This window comes from Equus caballus, chromosome 5 (assembly GCF_041296265.1).
Source record: "Equus caballus isolate H_3958 breed thoroughbred chromosome 5, TB-T2T, whole genome shotgun sequence".
Classification (NCBI taxonomy): Eukaryota; Metazoa; Chordata; class Mammalia; order Perissodactyla; family Equidae; genus Equus; species Equus caballus.
The window spans coordinates 103,639,247-103,663,620 of record NC_091688.1 but is presented as its reverse complement, the minus strand read 5'-3'; the positions used below and the strand labels follow the sequence as shown (position 1 = coordinate 103,663,620).

General features: G+C 43.8%; 1 protein-coding gene and 1 long non-coding RNA gene across 13 annotated transcripts in view; one reads left to right on the top strand and one right to left on the bottom strand.

Moving 5' to 3' along the window:
- PATJ (PATJ crumbs cell polarity complex component) overlaps window positions 1–24,374 on the top strand; it is a 302,489-nt gene that overhangs the window by 73,100 nt on the left and 205,015 nt on the right. For all 11 annotated transcript variants that reach the window (XR_011438912.1, XR_011438911.1, XR_011438913.1 and 8 more), the window contains 4 exons: window positions 11,020–11,229; window positions 14,979–15,098; window positions 16,952–17,359; window positions 22,077–22,200. Coding sequence is in view for 8 of the 11 variants with exons in the window: in XM_070267562.1 (XP_070123663.1) it covers window positions 11,020–11,229; window positions 14,979–15,098; window positions 16,952–17,359; window positions 22,077–22,200 (862 nt within the window). In the remaining 3 variants the exon portion in view is untranslated. The remainder of the gene's footprint in view (window positions 1–11,019; window positions 11,230–14,978; window positions 15,099–16,951; window positions 17,360–22,076; window positions 22,201–24,374) is intronic.
- On the bottom strand, window positions 8,841–17,254 carry LOC111773633 (uncharacterized). 2 transcript variants are annotated; one of them, XR_002808315.2, is made up of 3 exons: window positions 16,727–17,254; window positions 14,392–14,449; window positions 8,841–9,185 (listed from the first exon to the last, which is right to left on the bottom strand). It is a non-coding gene; the product is annotated as an uncharacterized lncRNA (long non-coding RNA). The 2 variants fall into 2 exon arrangements; XR_011438915.1 differs by having other exon boundaries at window positions 15,739–17,246.

Below are 24,374 nucleotides of genomic sequence, written 5' to 3'. Positions count from 1 at the left end.
CCAGGGCTCAGGTTCCCCTGTCAGCTGTTCCCGCTGTGCCTTCCTTTAATCAGGTATTACATCCGCTGGGACGCTGCTGTGAACACGGGACGGTTGAGAGCACTGCATGCACGTCAGAAAGGACCAGTATTTGCGTTCTGGCTGTGAAACCCTGCTGGGACTTTGGACAAGCTTGTTAGTCATTCTTATTCTTGGTTTACTAAAACAGAAATCCCTCAAATAGATATAATGTTTGCATTATAAAGTTGTGAAGACTAAATAAAAGATGTGTAAAGGTCCATGCTTTTCTAGGCATAAAATAATGTTACTGGTTACTGAAAAATGATGATGATAATGAACATTTTAAAAAATAGAATCTGAGCGCAGACTTGCTACACCTGTTATTCATTCTCTCCTTCAAAAAAATAGTTTCTAATATGAGCTGGTTTGGGGGTATAAAGATGAAAAGATATGCTGCCTTCAGAGGTCTTCTATTTAACAAGTGCATATTGAGCATCTCCTGTGCCAGGCACTGTTTCAGACGCTGGGAACACAGCAAGGAATGAAATCAGTGACAGACTCCACGTCCTGGTGGAGGTTAAATTCAATTGCAGGTAGAGAGAATGGATGAATAAGCATATGTTAAAATATAATAAAGGAGACAGACTTGAGAACAACTCTCTGCAACAGGTCAACTATTTTAGCAATGGGCGAAGGAAGATAAGAGCCTCTGGTGATGGTTTCTTAGGATCCGGAGAGGCCTCTCGGGAACTGGCGCAGGCCTTGTAGACAGACAGGAATGGCCTGGAATTGATAACTTGGTCCTGATTCCATGTCTTTGTTTTCTTTCTTAACTGTGGACTGTTTAATTTCTATCTAAACTTTCAAATTGTATTCCTCTTAATGAAAATCCTTTGAGAAACTTTGTATTCTAATATTTATTTGGAAAACATGACCACCATTTCACATGGCAATAGGAGCCGGTAATTATACACTGCATGCTCTGCGTCGGGCACGGGGAGAGGCTTTCTGTGTGTATATGTAAACCAATTCATCATCTCCACAGCCCCCTGAGGTGGGCCTGGAATCGTCCTCGTTTTATGAGTGAGGAGACTGATGACACAGGTTAAGGAATTGGCTCGAGATCACCCAGTTCTCAGGCAGTGGAGCTGGCTCCTCAGTCTGTGGTCTGGTGGCCAAACCGTCTTTGGACCAGGAGCAACACCGATTCTTCATACTGTGGCTCAAGTGAAAGATGGTAGAAATTTCCAATTGTCTTTCCAGAGAGACACACTTACTGCAGTTCCAGAAGATTTGTTCAGGTTACTGCTGACGCCTGATGGCCCCTCGCCCTGCTCGTCCCGCCTGGACAGAGCTCTGTCCAGACTAATGGCTTTTCCACTGCAGCGAGGAGAAATTGCGTGTTCCGCCTGAGCTGTCCCGGCGGGACCCCTTGGCCTTTTCCTGTGTGGTTTCCAGTTCGGCGGAGTTTGTTCTGCACGTTGTGTGCTGAACATCACAGAGAGCTGGTTGCCCTTTCAAAGATTCAAACAAAATCGTGGAATCTTGTCTAAAGACCGTGTCCTTGATGTGGCTGGCACCAGTCGTCAGAGACCCCCTCAGCCTGGAGAGGGGTCCCGTCTTTCAGTGCTGCCCGACAGGAGAACGAGGCCGCGGGACTCCGTGCTGTTCCCAGCCTCTCTTCCTGGGCAGGGCCTGCGGATCTGGAGTGTAGGGTCAACCTTTTATTTTCGTGTGTTAACGTGGAAGCTTCCCATCTGAGTGGTTAGCAACTCATAGCTAAGTCACACCTGCTAAGCTGAATTTCGAAGGCATAGATGAGAGCGTAATTGTTGACTCCTGAAACCCGTTTATCCTGGAACTTCCTCTCCATCATCATCTTCGTGATAACAGGAACAGTAGCGGCACTTACGAAGTAGTTACTGCGGGCTGGTGAGCACTTTGTGTGCCTTACTTAAACCTTCTAATGGCTGTAAAATCTGTGCTGCTGTTATTTTCACGCACAAGTGGGAAACCCGGGTCTCACAGATCAAACAACTTGAACAATATCACTCAGCTAGTATTTCTAAGTGTTTAGGTTGAGAGTTGGAAAATTAAAATAAATTCTAAAACTAATGTTAAAAGGGCTTTTAAAAGTTTTGTGTGTCTGTACTTTCCCTGCATCATAATAACTTTTAACTAATATAGTTTTTTTTTTTTTCCTGGAAGATATTGGCGTATTTCTTATTTAATAAGCTCATTTTCAACTTAAAAAATTTGGGGGGGCCGGCCCAGTGGCATAGTGGTTAAGTTCACATGCTCCGCTTCAGTGGCCTGGGGTTCGCAGGTTCTAGTCCTGGCCAGGGACCTACACACCACTCATCAAGCCATGTTGTGGCGGCATCCCATGTACAAAAAGTAGAGGAAGATTGGCACAGATGTTAGCTCAGGGACAATCTTCCTCACCAAAAAAAAGAAAGGAAGAAAATGGAGGGTGAAATACACATAACATAAAATTTACCATCTTAACCATTTTTTAAAAATTTGTGTGTGTGTGTCCGGAAGATTGGCCCTGAGCTAACATCTGTGCCAATCTTCCTCTATTGTATGTGGGCTGCTGCCACAGCATGGCTTCATGAACAGTGCTAGGTCTGCGCCTGGGATGCAAACTCATGAACCCCAGGCTGCCAAAGCAGAGCGCCCAAACTTAACCACTACACCACTAGGCTGGCCCCATCTTAACCATTTTTAAGTGTATAATTCAGTAATGTTAAGCATATTCACATTTCCACTAATGTAATTGTAACGGAGGCTGTAACTTCGTCCTTGGGCACTGCTCCCTGCCTGCTGGAATCCCAGCCACTGCAGCCAGATGATGGGGCTTTTAGATAACAGTGTGGTTGGTTTGTTTTCCTTACAACCAGCAAAAGTCCCGGGCCAGGAGTGAGTGGTAAACATGTAAACAATTACAGCACGACATAAATTTTTCAAGAGAAGAAACATCTAAGATGCATATTTAATATCCAAGGAAAGTACCTAATAGGAGACCAGAAGGGGATCAGAGGAAGCGGTTGTCTTCAAGGAGTGATTTCCGTGGGCTCCTGCTTGAAACATTTTAAGTCAGGTGCTTAAAATAGATTTCAAAAAAAATTTTTTTTCTTGCTTTTTCTCCCCAAAATCCCCCCAGTACATAGTTGTATATTTTAGTTGTGGATCCTTCTAGTTGTGCTGTGTGGGACAGTGCCATGTCCACCCCAGGATCTGAACCGGTGAAACTCTGGGCCACTGAAACAGAGCACGCGAACTTAACCACTCAGCCACGGGTCCGGGCCCCTAAAATAGATTTTTAAAGTGCTAAGCTATACAGAATAAAATGACGTGCAAGCTCATGTATTTTTTCCTCTTTAGAATAGATTTTGCCCTTCTAGCCAATTTCTCTGTCCACTTCTCTCCCACTGCACTTTTAACTGCCTTACTGACTGTGCTGCTCAGAGACTGCTTAGTTCCATGTGTGATGGGTGGAAAAATCTATTCCTAATGCCTAATAGTATTTAGGAAGTCATAAGACACAAGGAGCCAGGAGCCGTATCGGTTTAATCTGTCTTGAGTGCATTGAGTGTATTTTGTGGGTACTTTGAACATGATGGTGTTGTGGTAATTGGTATGGTTAGTGTAGTCCTTGGCTGTATTATAAAATAGTTAAAAATGGGGTTAGATTCTGATAAGATAGCTTGCTCATTATTCATGAGGATCATTTAGTTATTGCCTTGCATTCACCGTAAATACATTTATTTCTCTTTCCTAAAAGTAAATGCTTAGCTCCTTGGTCAGATCAGAAGCAGCTCTTATAATATAATTAATTACATCCGACTGTCTTAAACCAGAACTCTTCTAGTGATTTTAATTCAACTGATAGTTGCTGACGTGACTTTTGTTGCTATCTAAAAATGGCAAAGGAAAAAAAAAGTTGTTTTAAGATTCATCTTATAAAAAAGGGCACATACATATATTTGTTCTTTCTTTTGTTTTGGTGTAAAGTTGTGAGGAAGTTAGACCTTGTGTGGTCAGTGGCCTTTTTATGAGTTCTTTAAAAGAGATCACGAACTAAAATTACACCATCTTTGTGGCCACAGTGTACATCTTCCTTGTGGGTGCTGTGTTTTGAATTAACCTCCATCATTCCCTACTTTTTATAGTGGTTTTGTGGATGTTTTGGTAGAAATTAATGGCAAATTTGACTCAGGATCCTCTGTCAAATCTAGTTATGGGATGTTGGAGTTGGGGGAACAGATCGTAACTGTCGTGTGTCCAATGTTCTCGTCTTACGACTGAGGAAACCTACTCAGAGACATGGTGGACGTGTGCACCTTTGCGTGGCCGGGCTGGCCCAGGCTGCGCTCAGAACAGGAGCTTGACTTCCCGTCCACACCTGCCCCGCCACCAGTGGGCTGAATAGCTGTCCTCCTTGTCTCTCTTCTATGTATATTTTCTCCTTTAAAAAAAATCTCTGGATTCCTATTTCTTGACTGACTTTGCTAACAATGGAAATTTTAATTCAATGTAGCTGTACCTCAGAGCTTGCGCGGATTGCTGTTTCTTCCTTAGGATGTGGCTGTGTGTGTGTGTGTGTGTGTGTGTGAAAGACCCTTTCCTTTGCCTTTCTCTCTCCCCAGTTCCTTGTGCCCAGCTGTCTTTTAAATTTAATGGTTTCTTTCTGTAGTCTTCATTCTTGTGACTTCCTTGAGATCTTGTGTCAAAAATTTACTTAACTATTAATTTATTTAGATTTTAACTCAATACCTTTTAGTTCAAAGAATGATGCCACATTTAAGGGTGTGCTTTTCAACGCCTGAACATTTGGCTCCTGCTGCTTTCCTAGTTTTCTCTCCATTGACCACTGTTGAGTGGAGCAATTCTCTCACCAAATGTAATGTAGCTACTGGCTCGTTATCCAGACATTAAAGTACAAGATCCTTTACAATTATCTTTGAAACATACTTCCTCACATTAATGAATGAATATTTGTGGAATGAAGCTCAGTAGCCTAATTCTGTAGTGACGTGCACCCCAACACTGAGTTCATTGGCTGGAGATGTGTTCATTTGTAGAGCACTTTCTGTTTCCTGGTTATCTGAGCTTGTTTTTCTAGTCATTCCTTGGGATCGTTTCCCTTTGGTGAAGGACTCTCTTGATGCAGGAGAGCAGGCGTGTTGTGGTGAGCTATGCAACGGCACAGAACTTTGGTGACATAGAATGGACACCATATGAATTAACCCTGTTTCCTCTCTTGACTTATTGAAGACCAGTTTTATGTATTAATATACTCAGTTGACAATAAGTGTCAAAATTATCAAAAGGCAAAGTAATTTGTACATGAATTTTTACCTAAAATAAACCGTGGTCTCTCTCTTTGCCATCCCACTCTGGTCTCTAAATTGTTGTTACATTACTTAAGGTTTTTAAGTTCGTTTTGGATACAGAATAGATTTTTAAAAAAAGAACCCGAAAGTTATTCTTTATTTTGAGTCCATGTGGGTGAGTCATTGTCACACCTCAGTTTCGTTTCCTTTGTTGGAGTGATTGTGGAGCATACACATGACGAATGTCAGCACAGCTCGTGTCGTATGTCTCATGTTCCTCTTATTTTCAAAAACACCTCACCCGTGCATTGGCCATTGTATTAAAGGTGACCACTCTTCGTGTTTGTCGTTTCTCTGTCTGCGCTTTGTGTACCGTTCTGCTCCGTGCCTTCCCGCCGAGCCCCCGCCCCTACGTCTGCAGTCTCGGTCCTGGGCAGCCTCGTGGCTGGAGCTGCCGTGTCTCCTCGCTGAGTCTGTCTCTGATGGAGCCCACGTCTCCGTGCAGCCCCTCCCGCCCAGGTGGCACCCTGCACCAGCTGCAGTTTGTGTGAGCTCTTGTCTCTCTGCCCTGGGGGAATGTGCGCAAATATACATTTAATATATTTTACAGACACTTCAGAAACCTCAAACCCTTTCCATTTGGGCATAACGATTGTCACGTGTTTGCACCTGTTCATGTAAAAGGGTTCTTAGCTCGCCAATGAGTGAGTTCCTGAGAAAGTGAACGTAAAGTTTGGTGAACAGATGCGTGTCCTACCTGTACGTGCAGGCACGCCGCACGTTCTGTGCTCTCTTCCTTTCCGTCAGCTGGGTCCCGAAACAGAAGCCTCCAGTGGCCAAGGGTGTGATGTTTAAGGGGCTCAGTTTTAAGCCCTTTGGCAAGGAAACAATGATAACTTCCAACAGTTCACGCCTTCTTTCAACATTCGTCACTTAGCAAATACTCACCTGGAGGGAGAGGAGCCGCCTCGCTCGGTGGCTGAGAGCATGAACCCGGAACTTAACCTGCTGGTTCAAGTTCTCATCCTGCCGTGTGTCAGCTGTGTGCGTGGCTAAGTTACTGAGTCTCCCTCCGCCTTGGTTTTCTTAGCAGGAAGGTGGGGATAGTAACGGTGCCTCCTTCACATCGGTGTGAGGGTTAAATGGGTTCCTAAGAGTGAGATTTGGGCGCGTGCCTGGAGGATCGAGGTGGTGGTAGCAGTTGTTCCCAGATGACGGGACGTGGCCTTTGCCTGGTGTCCTCAGAGCCCGGGGAGGAGAGAGACCAGACATGCAGCCTTTCACTGTTTCCACTGCTGTTCAGTTCCTGCTGTGTGGCGGGCATGGTCGTGGGCCCTGGAAATACAGCGAGTAAGTAAACACCTCCAGGGTGCTGTGCACACGTCTGCAGGGGCCCCGACTCGTCCCCGGAGTTCAGGACAGCGAGGACAGTATGTCAGGACAAAGCTGTGTGGATGTCACAGAGCAGGGAGTGCCTGAGTCTTCTTCCGGGAGTCAGGGACAGCTTCTCTAGGGAAGCTCAGGACTGCCGGCAAGCCTGTCGATAAGGGGCAGGGGCGGGGAAGGCCTGCTGGGCAGATGGATGTTTGTGGGCCGTCCCAGAGCAGGCCAGAGCAGCTCACAGTCCCCGAATCGGCAGTTCTGTGCTGTGGGGTACGGGGGGTGGGCAGGGGTCCCCGTGGGGAGGCGGGAGGAGCAAGACGATGTGCAGATCTGAAGGAGTTTCTCCACAAGCAGTGAGGACTTTATCCTGAAGGAATCGCCATCACTTTTTTATTTTTAAAGATCCTTATTTTATCTCTGTAGAAAAAAGGGCAAGATTGGATACAAGTAGACCTATTGGGAGACTGTAGTACAGACGAGAAATGATGAGAAGCTGAGGTGAGGCGGTGGCAGCTTAAGTGGAGAGATGGGATCAGGTGGAAGAGGGAGACTCAGGTCGACACCCCCCAGCACTCGGGGAGGGGTGAAGGGAGTGAGTGAGTGCTCGGGGCCAGAATGCCGTCAGGGGTGCGGGAGGAGAGGAGTCTGTCACCCTGGATTCTCCCTCATGGACACATCCAGTGTTTATAATAAACATCAAACATGAGCATCACTTCGGGACCTCAGAAGTCCTGACACCGCTTTCTGTCAGGCAGGTACGGTGAGACGAGGCACCTGGATGGGCCGTCTGGGGTTTCAGAGCTGGGTACCAAGGGGATTCAGGTCAGATCTCCTCTCTTCTGGGTGGTGTTCTGATGGGAGTTGGCTGCTGTTAATTGATGGTAGGAGTTTGATGTATTTTTGAGAGCTGTAGGGCACAACTTTCATAAATGGTCGAATTGAAGCCAACATATGGCAGGCTGTTGGAACACGTATAATAATACAAAGCTTTTGAATAGAGAGGAAACAGCCCTTCAGAAGAGGAGAAGGGCTTGCGTGGTAAGAGAGGCTATTTCTGGTGTCTATGGTTGGTCTTGAGTGCCGTCTGCTGGCTGTTTGGTCTAAAACAACATCTTGATTCTTGAATACAGTGTTCCTTGCAGTGTTATTTACCAAAACAAGAAAAATTAGAGATTTTTTAAATTATGATAAAGGTGGTAAAAACTGATGGGAACTTGAGAACTTGACATGGGGTCTAGGAGTTGGATGGAGTCTTGAGAAAGGTCTTTATAACATTTTGTTTGATATAACACGGGTATGATATTGTGGGCTGTTTTTTCAGAAAACAGACTTTTCTGAGGAGAAGCAGCCTGGGTCAGGCTGGTTCTGGAGCATTTTGGGTGCAGCAGAGCCTCAAGGAGAGCGGCCGCCCCAATGGGCTGTGGCAGCTGCCGTTTTTCCGTGGGGCGGCTGCTCCGAGAGGACGGTGAAAGCAAGTGACTGTTGCTCATCCCAGCAACATCGTTCAGGCACACGGGAAACCAGTCCGAAAAGGCACCCTAGAAGACCCAGCCCTGACCACCCTTGGTGGGGCGTCTCCAGGAGGAAGGGTGTGTCTTTTTCTAAGTGAGAAGGAAGCTACCGTGGGGTTCTCTCCTCCAGGGAGACTGAGTGTGGAATGACTGGAGGTCTGAGCATGTTTTCGTGAGCAGGCACACTTGGTGCTGATTCGGGGTCTAAGCAAGACTGTGCCCACCACGACTTTTCTGTATTAAGGGAAATCTACTAATCTTTCCGTTTCCATTATTCCCTGGTTAATCTTCCTTTGCAATGTTTCTAATTATCATTTCAACCTGTTGCACTTTGAAAAGCTACTCACCTGTTTAGGTTAAAAATAGTACTTTTTGACTCAGCGTTACACGAAACTGCAGAGATTGCTCTCGCCATCCCAGTGAGATCATTTATTTGCTTTTGGTATATTTTACAGATGCAATTTTCTCTGAGAAAGTGTAGTAATATTAATATGAAGTAGTGCTCGCTGCTTGCGCATTTCATGAGGGGAATAAGCTAATAGGTAGTTTCCCTTCCCCCCAAGTAAAAAAGCCTTTCATCAAACACTGACATCCCAAATGAAGGACGTAATTGTACAGCTTATTTATTAGCGTGTCAAACTTAAAATGTAATGGTTTCATATTTCAGGATGGAAAGTGTGTCGTGATTCATGGTTGCCGGTGACAAAATAGACAGCTCCTTTATATTGCTGCTCTGATTGCCTGCTGATAGCCCGCTGCACTTTTTTGGGTTCTTTTCTGTTCTCTTCCTGTGTAATAGCTCCCTCTACTTGAAAAGATTGGTGTAATTGTAGTTTAACAATGTGTGCTTTATTAACGAGCACCCATGACTGTTTTTACCTTCGGTCCTCTTCATAAATATGTGATGTTAGACAGCAGATCGTGTTAGAAATTTACCAGGAATCTCTTGACCCTGGAGCGGGAAAGGAGAGTAAGGAAGTTACTAGTTAAGGAAAGTAGGAGGAGTTCTGTTTGAGGGCATTTTTCAAGGAATTAGCTGGGTAGCCTTTGTTGACTTAAATATAATTTATTTGGTTAAAATTCCATGCAGTACTTGAAAATGTGCCTTGATGTCTGAAACACAGACGTATACAAAACCGGGTCAGAAAACTTCAAAAGAACCGTCAGCCCCTTCAAACTGACAAAGCCTGGAACTTGGCAAATTCTCACTTTGCCGATTCCACAGTCTTAGGATTCCAACACAAAACGGGCAATTTCTCTCCACTTTTCCAGGAAGCGTTTGATAGAAACCAACAGTAGTGGGATCTCACGTTACCCCCTTTATGGAGCAGTGTGTGCATAATGAAACCAAAATAGACGAAGCAAAGCGAAAGCTGATGTGACTGGGACTTAATCAGTTTTTCTCTCCCTCACCGGGTGGGGTTTAGCAGTGGTACCATGTACCTCCACCACTAGGACAAATTAAGATGCTCTGCTCAGACATAAGATTTCCGTGTCAGCGGATCACAGCTCTGTTTCAAGTTTCTTCTGACTCTTATCTTGGAGGAGCAAGTGCCAGAGCATGGTAGTCTAGAGCAAGGACTTAGGAGCCAGGCTGCTTGAGTTTGAATCCTGGCTCTGCCACTAACCAGGTGGGTGATGTTGGCAAGTTTCCTGAAGTTTCTGAGCCTCAGTTTCTTCATCTGTAAAGATACAAACAATAAACCCACCCACATCGTGGAGTTCTAAGCATTAGATGAGTTAATGATTCCCAAGGACTTAGAACAGAGCCTGACACCCAGTAAGTGCTCTGTATCAGAGTTCGTTGAATAAAGTAAAACATAATAGTGGGGTTAGAAGTGGATTTTTGTTAACCAAATGTATTTATTGAATGTCAATCTTATCTTCAGTGCTTACTGAAAAGAAATATCGGGCCTCCCAGTGGATGAGAGGTGTTTGCACGTCGGTTTTGTTCGTGAATTGACACTCATCTTCTATGTACTGGAATAGTTCTCTCTATGGGGCACCAATACCATGTCACGATTTTAGGTTATGTGTTTTTGTTTTTTTGATGAGCAAGATTCACCCTGAGCTAACATCTGCTGCCAGTCTTCCTCTGTTTTTATTTGTATGTGAGCTGTCACCACAACGTGACCTCTTGACAGATGAGCGCTTAGGTCTGCGCTTGTGGACTGAACCCCGGCTGCCGACGCGGAGCGCACCAAACTTAACCACTGGGCCACCAGGGCTGGCCCTGGTTCTGTTATGTTTAAACATACTTTTTAATGCAGTGGAATATTCCATGGTTTCTGTGTCTTGTTTGAACTTAAGTGATTGAGCAGGAGGCTGCTCTGCTGGTGGAATGCCTCAGAATGGAGTGTCGTTTCCCGTGCTACACTCTCCGGCAGCCCACTGGTTGCCCACGAGCCATAGTAGATGGGCTTTTCTTGGGTGTGTAGTGTGACCATGCTTGAGGCTGTCAGAGAATCTTGACCAATTGTCCCCAGACCTCTTGTGGTCCAACAAAATACCAGTCACCAAAAGTTTAAAGTAGAAATTGATATGTATCAAGCACTCAGACATGTGGTTGAAGTTGTTCGGGCTGTGTCTTCACCTTGATACAAGCTGATATTTGTGTGGATATGCAGAGTGATATTTTAATAGGTTTTTTCATCTTTGGAAGACTGTCACCAGAAAGCTAGACACATGCAGTCAATAGATGAGATTCATGAGTAAACATAAACCGTCTGAAAGCTGTGTATTTGTCTTCAGGGAACTGACGTGTCTCTTCTTGGCTTGACCCCCAGGACCCCTTGGACCCCACAAGATCAGTGATTGTGATCCGCTCCCTGGTGGTGGATGGTGTCGCAGACAGAGGTGGGGAGCTGCTACCTGGAGACCGCCTGGTCTCAGTCAATGAACACAGTTTGGACAACAGCACACTTGCTGAAGCCGTGGAGGTGCTGAAAGCTGTGCCACCAGGCACTGTGCGCCTTGGCATCTGTAAGCCTTTGGTGGTAAGTGTTGAGTTTTGTTAACATAGGAAGTGATAATAGTGTAGGATTTAAGAACATGGATTTTGAAGACAAATACACCTGACCTCGAATCCTTGTTCCACTGCTTCCTACATGTGTGTCCTTCTGCAAGTTTCTTAATGTCCTTGACTTACTGACTCAGGGAAAATAATGTCTACCTCACAGGGCTTTGGGGAGTAAAGATGACAGTCACTCAGTGCTTAGTACATTATTCCGTAAGTGCTGGCCGCTGGCGTTCCTAGGCCTGCGACTACAACTCACTGCTAATTTTATCTTCGTGCTTTTAGCACAGACTTGTAAGGTCTCGCCACATTCCTTATGACGTAATTAAAATAAGTCTATTTATGCATTTTAACCTTGATTTGGGAATGACGTTGAGATGCATGATCAGTTGAAACCCAGTTCATACCATTTTAACCATATGGCAGTGAGATTCCAATAAGCTTTTCTGGCCATCAGGTGCCTTGTAACCACAGCATCGAGACTCACATCCGGTGAGGCCATCGGGAAGTCACTTTACTGCTTAGTCTCATGTCCTGGGTCTGATTACTATTAGGACCGAAGGCCGCATCACTGTTCTGGTGCTGCTGAGGTCCCCAGCACAGAAAAATACTGATGATAATTTTCAAGCAGCATTGAGGTACTGTTGAGTGCCTACTCTGCATCCGTATTTTAAGCCCTTACATGTATTAACTAGTTTAAACCTCAGAGCTGCTTTAGTCCTCTTCTTACCCCCCTTACAGATGAGTCAGTCAGAACATGGGGAGTTGAGAACTTCTTCAAGGTGAATAACTGTGAGGGGCAGAGTTGGAGTACAGACTCAGCAGAGTGGCTTCAGACCCTGTGCTCTTGGCCACGTGCTGTGTGTTGCGGCTGTGATTTGTCGTCAGTGGGTTCGTTTGTGTGCAAAGTGTCTGAAACAGCATGGCTGTAGTGGGGCGTTGGACTGGATTTCAGGAAATCTGGGCCCTGTTTCTATCTTCGCTGTGAGTTCGCCCAGTGGGTTTCAGACTCAGAGAGAAGTGATGGAGTCACTGGGAGATGGTTAAAGTGCGGTGTCCCAGGACTCACCCTCGGGGGTTCTGGTTTGGTGATTCTGATGTGATGGTCTGGAACCTGCTCTTCAGTGAATCACCTACTTGATTCTGATGCAGAATTTTCCTCTTTGAGAAACATTGTACTGGTAGTTTGATCATAGGTGTACCACTTTTCTTCTCCAGGCCTCTTTTTTCATTTCTGAGAAGACTGAACAAGACTAGAGAACTCCTAAGATCTTTCTTAACTCTAAAATTCTTTTATTCTGTGAAATATATTAACACACTACAAGTCTTCAGATAGATCTGTTCACATATAGGTGTGTAGGTGTAGACATAGATTCTGTATGACACATGGTGCTTTTGCATTGGGGAACCTCACCATGCCCTTCATGCATGACCTTTTCATTCCTCAGATAGTGCACATAAAGATGCCTGTGTACTACACCTATCAGACACCTTAAACACTTCAAAATGGAACATAGCACCCAGCTAAGTCAGGTTCTTGACTTTATATTGTGTCTTTGGTGTGGGTGTTGCCATAGCCAATATGTACCATGAGATGCTGGTTTGATTTTTGGGCAAAGTAAGGAGGCAAAACTTGATATTTTTATGGGGACCTCCTCTTGGTGTTTTGGATTGTGGCAGGAACTTTGTCTAGATTTTCCCTGATGATTATTTGCCTGATTATTTGGGCTGCCAGAGGAAATCCCCAACTACTTATGGCCTATGGGACTTAAACAGCATGACTTGAGTTGGAAGCAGTTAAGGAAGATTCAGGCCCTGTAAAAACGGAGCTTCGTACCAGCCCGCTGGGGATCCTGAGCTCTTTCTGCAGAGGCGGATGGGAGGAACCTCGGACCACGAGCCTCACTCTGAGGGTCTTGGAAGGTGGTGCTGATGAGGGGGACCTTCACCAGGCTTCCCTCGGGGAGAAGAAGGCTGCCCGGCCCTTGGGAGGGGAGCCAGGAAAGGGATGGGAGAGAGGTCGCTTTGAAGACTTTGAAATGTTGTAAGTCCTTTTTAATGTTCGGGTTCTTGTGGCAGATCTGTCTGCTCGTGAGCTGTGAACAGTGACGGGTGGACCTTCTCTGAGCACTCTCTCGCTCCCTCTCATGGTCCGGTTGGTGGCCACGTACCACCTCGTGTTCAGTGAGCGTGGGCTCCTTCCTCAGCAGAAGGGGGATCGAGCATGAACAAGAAGGTCCCAAGTCAGATTGGGGCAGAAGGACTGTGAACATGCCACAGTTAGGAGGGAAAAATCATTTTTTATTGTCTTGACTCATACAGATATGTATTGTCCATATATGTATAGATATTATATGATGTTGTATTATAGAGCTACATATTATCTATACAATATATTTTCATGTTAACCATAAATGTGACTTACTTTCTCTTTTCTACAAACTCACCTCAAATGTGCCAGATCAAAAAATGAATGAACTGACTTTAAAAACTCCATTGTGTCTTCAGAACTAACAAGACAGAGCTGGCAGTGGAGTTCTCGGGCCAGATAGCTGTGGGCTTTTGCTTAGTTCTGTGGTTTGCGAGGCTGTGTCCTTGGGCCCATTGTGTAACCTCACCAGCTCCTGCTTCCTCATCTGTGAAGTGGGGTTGCGTGGCGTGGGGGTTGAGACCACAGGCTACACAGCCCTGCAGCCAGGTTTCTGTAACTGGGTGTGTAACCGACTAGTTACGTAACTTTGGGCAAACTACTGTGCCTCTTTTACTCATCTGTAAAATGGGTTAATAGAGCTCCTACTTCCTGGAGTATATATTAATATAGTAAATGAATTGCTATGTTTAGGGTGCCTAAACCTGTGCCTGTGAGAGAGAGATATGTGTGTATATGTTTGCTGTTATTTTTATATAAAAATGCAATATAAAATCCTGACCTTAGAGGGTTGTTGTAAAGATTAAGCTGAGGTGAAGCGTTTGGAAGTGTTCACTGTAGATTGTGATATACAGCCAGACTCGATAAATAGCAGCTGTCAGCACCTGCTGCCCGTGCTGGCTGGTGAGCACTGCGTGGTCTCCCCCTCCTGATGGAGAGCAACCACACTGTACCATTATTAAATATGTTGACTTTCACTCTGTCGATACTTACACATTTCTTAATATTAAGATCTCTTCCTGAGAAAGTGATCTTTTTCTTTAAGGAATACCTATAAAGAATAAACAGTTTGAGAAGCTTTGACCTGAATATGGCTTTCTTTTTAATTATTAAAGTTTGCTCTAATAAAACAGTTTACGTAAATTTTATTGTGTACTTGCGCTTAATGAAAAGATGAAAATTAATCCGAAGAGAGTTTGAAACTAGGTATTTTCTTGATTATAAAAGTGCTTCTGTGGTTGCCATAGGTGAGGGATCTGGGGTGGGCAGAATGGGTGAAGGTAGACAAAAGGTGCAAACTTCCAGCTAAAGGGTAAACAAGTCCTGGGGACATAACGTGCAGCACGGCAACTATGTTAACGCTGCTTTATTGTGTGTTTTAAAGTTGCAGGTGTTAACCAAACTTAGTGTGGTGATCACCTCACAATATGTACATATATCAAATCGTTATGTTGTACACCTAAAACTAATACAGTATTAAACGTTAATTACGTCTCAACAAAAAAGGTAGCTTCGTAGTTGACAAAAACACTTCTCCAATCGTGCTAAAAAAAAATAAAAATAATTGCTTCTATTTTCAGGAAGATGATAACGAGGAAGAAAGTCATTATATTTTACAGTCAAACCATCATGAAGACAGGACTGAAATTTCAGGAACAATTCATGATATAAATTCATCTTTAATACTTGAAGCACCCAAGGTATTTACCGAATTTATTACCCATTCGAATGTTTGCTGTGAGCTAAAGTTTCTATAAAGAGGACAAAAGCCTGTCCCCACTGTCTCAGCTAAATAGATACAAACTAAATAACTCCCCCCTCTCTTTATTATTATTGTTTCTTTTCTTTCTTTTTTTTTTTTGCTGAGGAAGATTTGCTCTGAGCTAACATCTCTTGCCAATCTTCCTTTTTTTGCTTGAGGAAGATTCGCCCTGAGCCAACCTCTGAGCCAGTCTTCCTCTGTTTTGTATGTGGGTCACCACCACAACGTGGCTGACAACTGGAGTAGGTCCACGCCCAGGAACTGAACCCAGGCCACCAAAGTGGAGAGCACCAAACCTAACTACTAGGCCACGGGGCCGGCCCCTCTTTATTATTATTTTTAAACTGAAATCTTTTCCCTCTGGTATCACATTGCCTGCCAATATGGCATAGGCCAGATGTGAGGCATTTTCAAAGAACAAACATACCCTATTTTATATCACTAAAATAGTCTTAAAATTTTGAGAGTAGAACATACTGTTGAAAATAGCCCTTAATTTAAAATGCTGCAGAAAACAGAGCTACACAAGAGAACTTACTGAATACTTTCTAGAAAAGAGTTATTTAGTCAAACCCTACCTTACGCTTTAATTTTAGAAAGTCTATTTCAAAGCTTTTCTTTTTTTTTTCTTGAAATGGGCTGTGCTTGGTCTGCTCATTGCAGTTGGGGTATGGTTTTGCTTTACTTGATAACAGCTGTCTTCGGATATTCTCTGCATATTTGTTGACGTCTCTCAGCTGATACATAGTCCTGTAATGTCCACTATATTTTTTGAGTGAGACATTTTTTGTTAAAATTTCATAACTGCACGACGTGTTCAAAGATACTCCCTAAGCACAGCTTTTCTTTTTTTAAAAAGAAATAACTGAGTGCAGTATTTGGCATACTGTGTTAATTGAAGCTTCCCCACAGTGATGTTTAGCTGCGAGGGGGGAAGCAGTGGGAAGGACTAGATGCCTCTCGGGAATTTCCCCAGGTGACGCTTAATGAATAGGACTTAAAATAGGCAATGTCATCAGTCCCTTGGAGGAACTGGGCCTCACTGTGCCCAGCAGCCCCGTGAGGTCCCTCTCAGCAGATCCCTCCGCTCCCCAGGCCGTGCCTACGAACTCAGCAGAGTTTGTGCACGTGGATGACTCTTTAGCTCCTGTTGTATGCACTTGCTCTTCTGATCATGAAACGTAAGTTAGTTTAAAAGTCTACTGTATTCATTCCCTTTTGCCATATATTTTCAAGGAAGAGGAAAAAATATCTTGGTATTATGTGATACATTAGAAAAGAGTCGTACTCAAAATAGTGGAGACATAACCCCCGTATCTTTAGTTTGTAATGTTTTTTGAACATTCGAATAGCCATAATTTCTTTTGAGTCACATAAGCTTGAAAATCCTGACCTTTTAAGTCTTTTCGTCCTTAAGTAGCAGTATGAAGTGTATCTATACTTATGTACTACTTTTTCAGTGAGACGCAAGTTAAGTACTCAGTGTAGCAGTTTAACAAAATAGGTTTCTGGCTGAGAATTTTCAGTTGGTTAATGTATAATGAACCTTCTAGAACAGTCGCTCACCTTGCCCAGGGCAGGTTTCTGCCTCTCACTTGGTTGTTTCTCGCTTTCCTGGGCAGAGGCTGTGCGGTGGTGAGCTTGCGTTCGCGGTGGAGAGCTGTTCACGGGAGCCACGCGTCAGCACGGAGTGTAGTCATTTATGCCGCTGGTTAATTTTTCAGTTACTGTGCAGAGCGCAGCCTTTAAAACAGGTGTAGTCTAAAATTTTTTTGCGCCTTTTGTTTCCAGGGATTTAGAGATGAACCCCATTTCAAAGAAGAACTTGTGGACAAACCGTTTCTAGATCTGGGGAAGTCTTTCCAGTCCCAACAAAAAGAGGTCGACAACAGCAAGGAGGCCTGGGAAATGCATGAGTTTCTGACTCCTAGATCGCAGGAAATGGGTGAAGAGAGAGAAATGCTCGTTGATGAAGAGTATGAGCTGTATCAAGATGGCTTTCAGCCCACGGAGTTGTATTCCCCCTCGCGCGTTCAGGAGGCCGCCCGCGTCCCGTCTGTGGAAGAGCTGCACTTGGGAGCGCAGCGGTTACACGGTGCGCGTGAGGATGGCGAGCCTGCGCAGCCTCAGGAAGCCAGGGCCCTGCTGGGCGTCTGCCCCCCGGAGGCGCAGCAGTGGGGCTGCAGCCCCGACGACCTGGTAAGGGGTCTGGACACGTCTGCCACGTCCTCTGTCTCCTCCCCAAGTCATCAGGCTTTCAAAAAACAAACCGAAAGTAATGGATCTTTTCATAATTAATCCTTGTCCCGAGACGCACCACACAGGTCCTGCCACGAGGAAGAGCTCGTCTTCTCTGATGCGCGGCTCCCCGCTGGCCTGGTGGGCTGCAGCTGCCTTGCGATGTTAGCGATGCTTTTCTCCTAACGGCCCATTTCAGCAAAGAGGTCTTTTGGCGTTGGTGACTTTTCTTTCCCTCAGGGAGAGACAGCTGTGTATTTCTTGCATAGTCTATTTTCAGGGAAAATCAGGGCAAAGTTTATTAAAGATATGTTGTTGTTTGTGTCTTGCTTATCCACATGTCCTCTGAATTATTTATGATACTAAAGAGAAAGTCACTGAACTCTAGAAAATTGTCTTCACTTTGGTGATATTGCCTGTTTACAACTTGGCAGGAAAGCATTATATTTTAATAGGTTTGCCCTTGCTATTAAATCACCAATAAAGTTTGTTTTTTATAAAGTTAGAATTAACTGACCCCCAATTGGGATCTTTCATTAGGGACTTTTTAAAATGTTTTATTTTCGTTTGTTTATTTCCTGCCCTAAGTTAACTTCCAGGCAAATGAAAAATAATGTCCTGTTGAGGGGGATACGCGGCTGGTGGAGGTGCGTGTGGGCCTCTCGCTGGGGTGGTGGCTCCTGCAGTGGGTCAGAGTCCGCCTTCCTAGGCTCTCAGGGCGGGTGGAGCGGGGTCTCCTTGGCTTCCCTGTGAGCTCTGCTGCCTTGTCCCTTCTGCAGATGTGTGTGTCCCTCTGCTCTGCTGGGCGCTGTCCTAGAGCTGTTTGTGGAGCCCTGAGGATTCCCGGGCCATCTACCGGAGAGCAGATGTCTGGGATTATGCGAGTGGTGCCCGGGTGTGGGAGGAGGCGACCCGGAGGCCCCTGGTGCTTTCTGTCTTCGCCAGTCCCTCTCCTGTGTCTGCGTGCTTGAACCCGACAGAACGTTCAGTTACGCGGAGCAAATTCTAGTCACAGATTTGTGAATACTCATAAATGCTCCCTTGTTGAGGCTGTTTTCTTCTATAAAAAGAAAATCAGGCAACCTGAAATGTAGGCCCATTGTAACATACAAGTTTCTGGGCTATAGATGAAATAGTCAGATGTATATTTACAACATTTACTTCATAAATTTAAATGTTCGTATCTTGAAACCTGTCAAATGTTAATTTTTTGCCTCTTCTCACATTTAATGATATAATTTTCTTCAAATTCTTTCAATGTGTGTTTAATGTCAGTATCTACGTCATCACTAGAGTCACTTTTTGGTCATTTAACGCAGCTTTCCAATGTTCCGTCTTCATTCCATCTAGGTCGTTTGAAATACAATGTTTCGAATCCATATTGTCAGTCAAAATTTTGTCCTGATCTCGGATACTCATTTGCCTAACATTAGGTTTTTAAAAAAAAAATTCCTCTTATAAGTTTATAATGTAACCAACCACTTTATTGTTTGTTAAAGTGTTCTTTAAAAAGCTTGTTTATAACAGCATTCGGTGCTCATGATGAAGGACATGCTTCCTCATTATGAAATCTGTGTTGAATTTCCTAGCTCTGTTTCTACGAGGTGAGCTCTATAAGCTCCCTACACTGGCATTAAGATTGCTTCAGCCCTAATGTGTCTAGTCTACACAGTATTTTGTTTCCTTCAAAGAATTGTATGTTCTTGCTTTGGGCATCAACTCTTTTCCTCCATTCCCACAGTGATGACAGTGTAGGGGAGGAAAGAATCTTCTCCTCTGCCCTCCTAGGTCCTCTGATGGGGCCCTGGAAATTAAACTGACGGAAGGCAGACTAACAAAAGGAAAGCAGTGTATTAACGCCTGCAGCGTCCATATACGCAGGAGAAACTCAGTAACGAGTGACTCGAAGGGGTGGTTAGAACTCGGGCTTGTAGAACGTCTCAGCAAAGAGCAGTAAGTTTGTAGAGAAGTGAAGAGACAAGGGAGAAGGGGTTGAGGCTTTTAGGGTCGGCACACTGGGAAGGTAAACGTATGGGGGAATCGAGGGAAGATAAGGGTTATTTTAGTGAGGTTTGTTGTACATTCCTCTTAGTGCCATCTCTGAGCTGAGAAGTCTAGAGTCTGACTGAGAATCGGGAGGATAGTGAGCTTTCCTGAGTCTGCTCTTTCTCACTGTCTTCAGCTCAGAATAATCTTTATGCCAAAGTGACTTATTTCTGGGCAGGGTATTCTGATCCCCTATAACAGTTATGCCCACAGGATCAGGGTGGGCCTGGGTCTTTGTTGGCCGTCTCTCATTACTGATGGATCCCTGTGATGATAATTTATTATGTAATGTTACAAACTGTGCAGATTTAAAAAACACAGTCAAATGCGTTAGAATTACATAGTTCCTGATACTCTCCTGTTTCGAGGGTGCCCTTTAGAAGAGCAGAGAAACATTGTCACTTCTGTCTTTATTGTAACGTCCGTTTTGGGCTACATATATAGCTGTATTTGTGGAGCGCAAATAATGCCCAATTACTTCAGAGTTTATTTTTCTCTACCACCCTCTTAGTCATTTTAGTTGAAGGGTGAAACCATCAAGGTTTATAGATCTGGTTCTTTATTTTTAGTTGTTGTAAAATGTACATTATGTAAAATTGACCATTTTTACCATTTTTAGGCTTACAGTTCCAGTAGCATTAAATACACTTACATTATTGTCTCACCATTGCCAATATCTGTCTCTAGAACTTTTTCATCTTCCCAAATTGAAACTCTGTAACCACTGAGCAGTAACTGCCCATTCTCCCCTTCTCTTGTTCTCTGGCAACCAACCACAATTCTACTTTCTGCCTCTAAGAATTTGACTACTCTAGGTACCACATAGAAGTGGAATCATACAGTATTTGTCCTTTCGTGATTGGCTTATTTCGCTTAGCATGATGTATTCAGGGTTCATCCATGTTGTAGCACATGTCAGAATTTTCTCCCTTTTTGAGGCTGAATAATACTCGCTTATATGTGGAACCACATTTTGTTTACCCATTCTTGTTGATGGACATCTGGGTCGTTTCCATCTTTGGCTTTGTTATGAACATTTGTATACAAATACCAAAAGTTTGGGGGGTGGATACCGGAAGTAAAATTGCTGGATAATATGGTAGTTCTATGTTTAATTTTTTGAGGAACCTACGTACTGTTTTCCACAGTAGCTGCACCTACATTCCTACCAGCAGTGTACAAGTTTTCTCCACGTGCTCACCAACATTTGTCTTCTGTTTTGTTTTTTAAAAAATAGGTGTGAAGTGATACCTCATTGTGGTTTTGATTTGCATTTCCCTCATTATTTGTGTTGAGCAACTTTTCTCGTGCTTCTTGGCCATCTTTAACTATTTGGAGAAATGTGTGTTCAAGTCCTTTGCCTATTTTTTAAAGATCTGATTCTTTTTACCTGAAGATTCTTTATCTCAGAGAATAGTTGTATGTTCTTATTTTCTTCTCTATTTAGAAAAAAATGAATTTATTTTTCTAAAAATTTAACCTCTCATACCTGCTGTATTGAAATCTCAGATTCAGGTATCAATTATCTTGTTCTTCAGTTACATAATAGCTGTTAACTTTTTAAAAAGTGTCCAAACAGTCAAAAACTTGCTGTAAAATTTCTTCTTAGTCCACAGTGCCTCCCATCTCTGCCTTCCTCCCTTCTCTAAGAAGTCCTGTGGGCTTGTCTTATTGTAGGCAACTACATAGTCATGGTCCTTTGTCACCCTGTTCAATATTAGAGTTGATTCTATGTTCTGGAGGCCCCACTGGGTATCTGATGTGGTTGTATACTTAGCTATATTCATAATCTATTTGGAAAGCTCTAGCAGTATTTGGTACATCAGTATCTGAGAGGTCCTTCTCTTACCGTTGAAGTTGACCAGTATAACTTAGTGAAAGAACATGGACCATTGTAAAAGATATAATTCACATTTTTGTTTTGAACAACCTAAATTTCCAATGATAAAGAATAACACAGTTATTCTAGATGAATATGTTATGCTAAATGAATTAAGGTATATCCCTGTGGTGGCCATCATGTCATCATTTAATTTTCTGCTTATAAAAGCTTTATAAATATCGTAATAAAATACTTCAGTGAAAACTGTACGTTCTGGGAGATTGTAACTTTGGAAAACCGAGAGACATGTATAAAAGGAAGACGAGGAAAGTGCGGTAGGTTGCTGACTGTGCTTGTCTGTAGGCTTTAGCTTGGGCAGCTCAGAGCACTAGTGAAGTCACAGCAAGGGAGACAGCTGTGAAAATACACCGGGCATTTTGGGATCGGCGGTGAAGCTACTCAAGTTGTGATCCAGCCCGGTCCAGGACGTAGTGTGTACCAACCATTGACCTTGCCTGGCTCGGTAGATCTTTTTTCCTCTACTTTGGTGAATGCTTATTTAAATCCACTCCTTAATGTTTATAAAACAAATTTTTTGTTTAAAAGAATCCATTGTTTGGAAACAACAGGTTTTACCTGCCTGTGCTCTTGCCGACACTAAGTTACTGCTCAGCATACTGTAAACCGCGTCCGGAGGAGGCCTCTGGGCGGGGCAGTTTGCCACCACCTTTGTTATCTGGTTTGAACAACATTTCGTGTTCCCCATTTTATCATAAAGTACTAACGCATTTCTGTTTTCTTCCTCTCGAGATGAAAGAAGATTTTGGCATCGATGCCTCACCCTCCGTGCCCTCACCTGAAGGGAGCGGTCAGCAAGGCAGGTTTGGCGGTCTGGAGAATCTCAGTTCGTTCCCACAGAGCTCTTCGGATTTAGGTTTGTGGTTTTTGTTTCTCATAAACAGAAGTTACATTATTTTGCAATCTTTCAGTTTCATTTTTGTTTATGATGAATTTTATTGTCACGCTTTTGTTCATTATGATGTTTTGAATTTAAATCTGCTGATTAATTAATCTACTTCAAAATGTCTGGAAGAATAACGTGGCTCCTGTTTCAACTCAGCGCTTTCAGATCCTGGTCTCTGAGAGGCCTGCGTTTTCTCTGCCTCGCTCTGCCTTTTATTAGCAGTATGGATTCAAGCTAAGACCAGCACCTTGCATTGAGTCTGAAATAAGCCTCTACTAATATATATTAAAATGTCTGATGCTATTAAGTGGTACTGTTAGCTCATTGAATGGGGTTGTTAAATATTAATAAAGATAGGCATATTTTAAACATTTATGAAGCATTTTTATAGCCATACATTATGGTCAATTTTGGTACATTAATAACTTAGTTTCCATTAAAGAATCCTAAAAGTATAGTGCTGCTCCCTGTCTCCCCCCGATATTGATTCTTATATATTTTTGAAAAGTTGACGTTAAGAAATAATTTTTCTTCATCCAAGACTGAAATATTGAATGCCGTTATAACATTGAGATCCCTCGGTGAGACTGTTAATTCTTTCATGGCCTGAGATTTATGGAGCCATTGTCCCAGATTTATGCTGTCCTTCATCTGTTATGACTCTACCTAGAGGAAAAGTCTTTCTCTGGGCACTTCTCGTGTGGTGTGGTAATGTGTTACACAGGGACAGAGGGCTCTGGGAAGTTATGTAACAGTTTTATAGGAATTCAGCAGTCTGTGAAGTAAAATCTAAAGAATGGAATCCTTGATGGTTAAAGATCAAAGGCACCTGAGAGATGATAACACTTGTCATTTCCTTGCAGATTGAAATAAAGCACAGATAGTTAAATTTTTTAAAATTTTGTTTAGGTTAGTTAATTTTGAATATCTAAGATTAGATGAGTCTATCCAGTTTTTTGTGTTGTTTAACTGATTGTGACTAGGAGAAAAATGGGACTTTTTCACCAAAACTCTCCCAGCTTGCTGTATTTTAATCCACTGCATTTCTGTAGTCCTCTGACTACTAAATGCTTGGAGCAGATCTACGGCACAAATACGTGAATAAGTGAATTAACGTACTGTGGAGGCTTCATAGCCGTGCCAGCTCTGCTGGGACCAGATCCTTCTTTGCCGTGGAGGGCCGGCCTGTGCAGGCCAGGATGGCTGGCAGCTCCCCCACCCGCTAACCCTAGACGCCGTAACCCCACTCCCAGTCGCGGTCAAAATCAGAGTCTCTCCAGACATGGCCACATGTCCCCTGGGGACAACGTTGCCCCTCCATGAGGACCACTCACTGTGTTATGCTGTCGGGATTGGAAGGAGCAGATGAGATGTGTGGGGATGGGCAGTGGAGTTGGGAAGAAGAGAGGGAAGGGGATGTTTTCCTCATGGGATGATGCAGTGCCCCTGACCCCTGCTCTGTGTGTCATCTCGGTGACTCCAGTTGTTTCCTCTGCCTTCTGCTGCCTGAACAAGTTTCCTGTGGCTCCTATAACAAACTGCTACACACTTGGTGGCGTAAAACGACAGAAATTAATTCTCTCACTGCTCTGGAGGCCGGAAGTCCTGGGTAAGGTGCTCTGCTCCCTGAAGACTCTGGGGGAAGCATCCGTTCCTTGCCTCTTCCAGCTGCTGGGGGCTCCCGCGCCCTTTGGCTTGTGGCTGCATCACTCCAGTCTCTGCCTCCGTCTTCCCACAGCCTTCTCTTCTCCCTGTCTGTGTCTTCTCCTCTGTCTCTTAGAAGGACCTGTCATTGGATTTAGGGCCCACTCGGGTAATCCAGGATGGTCTCATCTCAAGATCCTTAATTTAATTACTTCTGCAAAGACCTTTTTTCCAAATAGGGTCATATTCACAGGTTCTGTGGCGTGGATGTATGCTTTAGGGGGCCACGATTCTACCATCTCTACCTTAATCTAATCTTTTTCAAGGCCCTGGGAATTTATTTTTAGAAATTATAGCTTTGGGAATTAACGTAAACTGGGTATACCTCAGACCCGTCCTCACAGGAAAAGCATTCATGACCACACAATAGAAGATAAATTCCAAATCAGTCGTACGTCTCGTGTTAACGAGATTTCAGACAGGAAGCGGTTCTGTTTCGC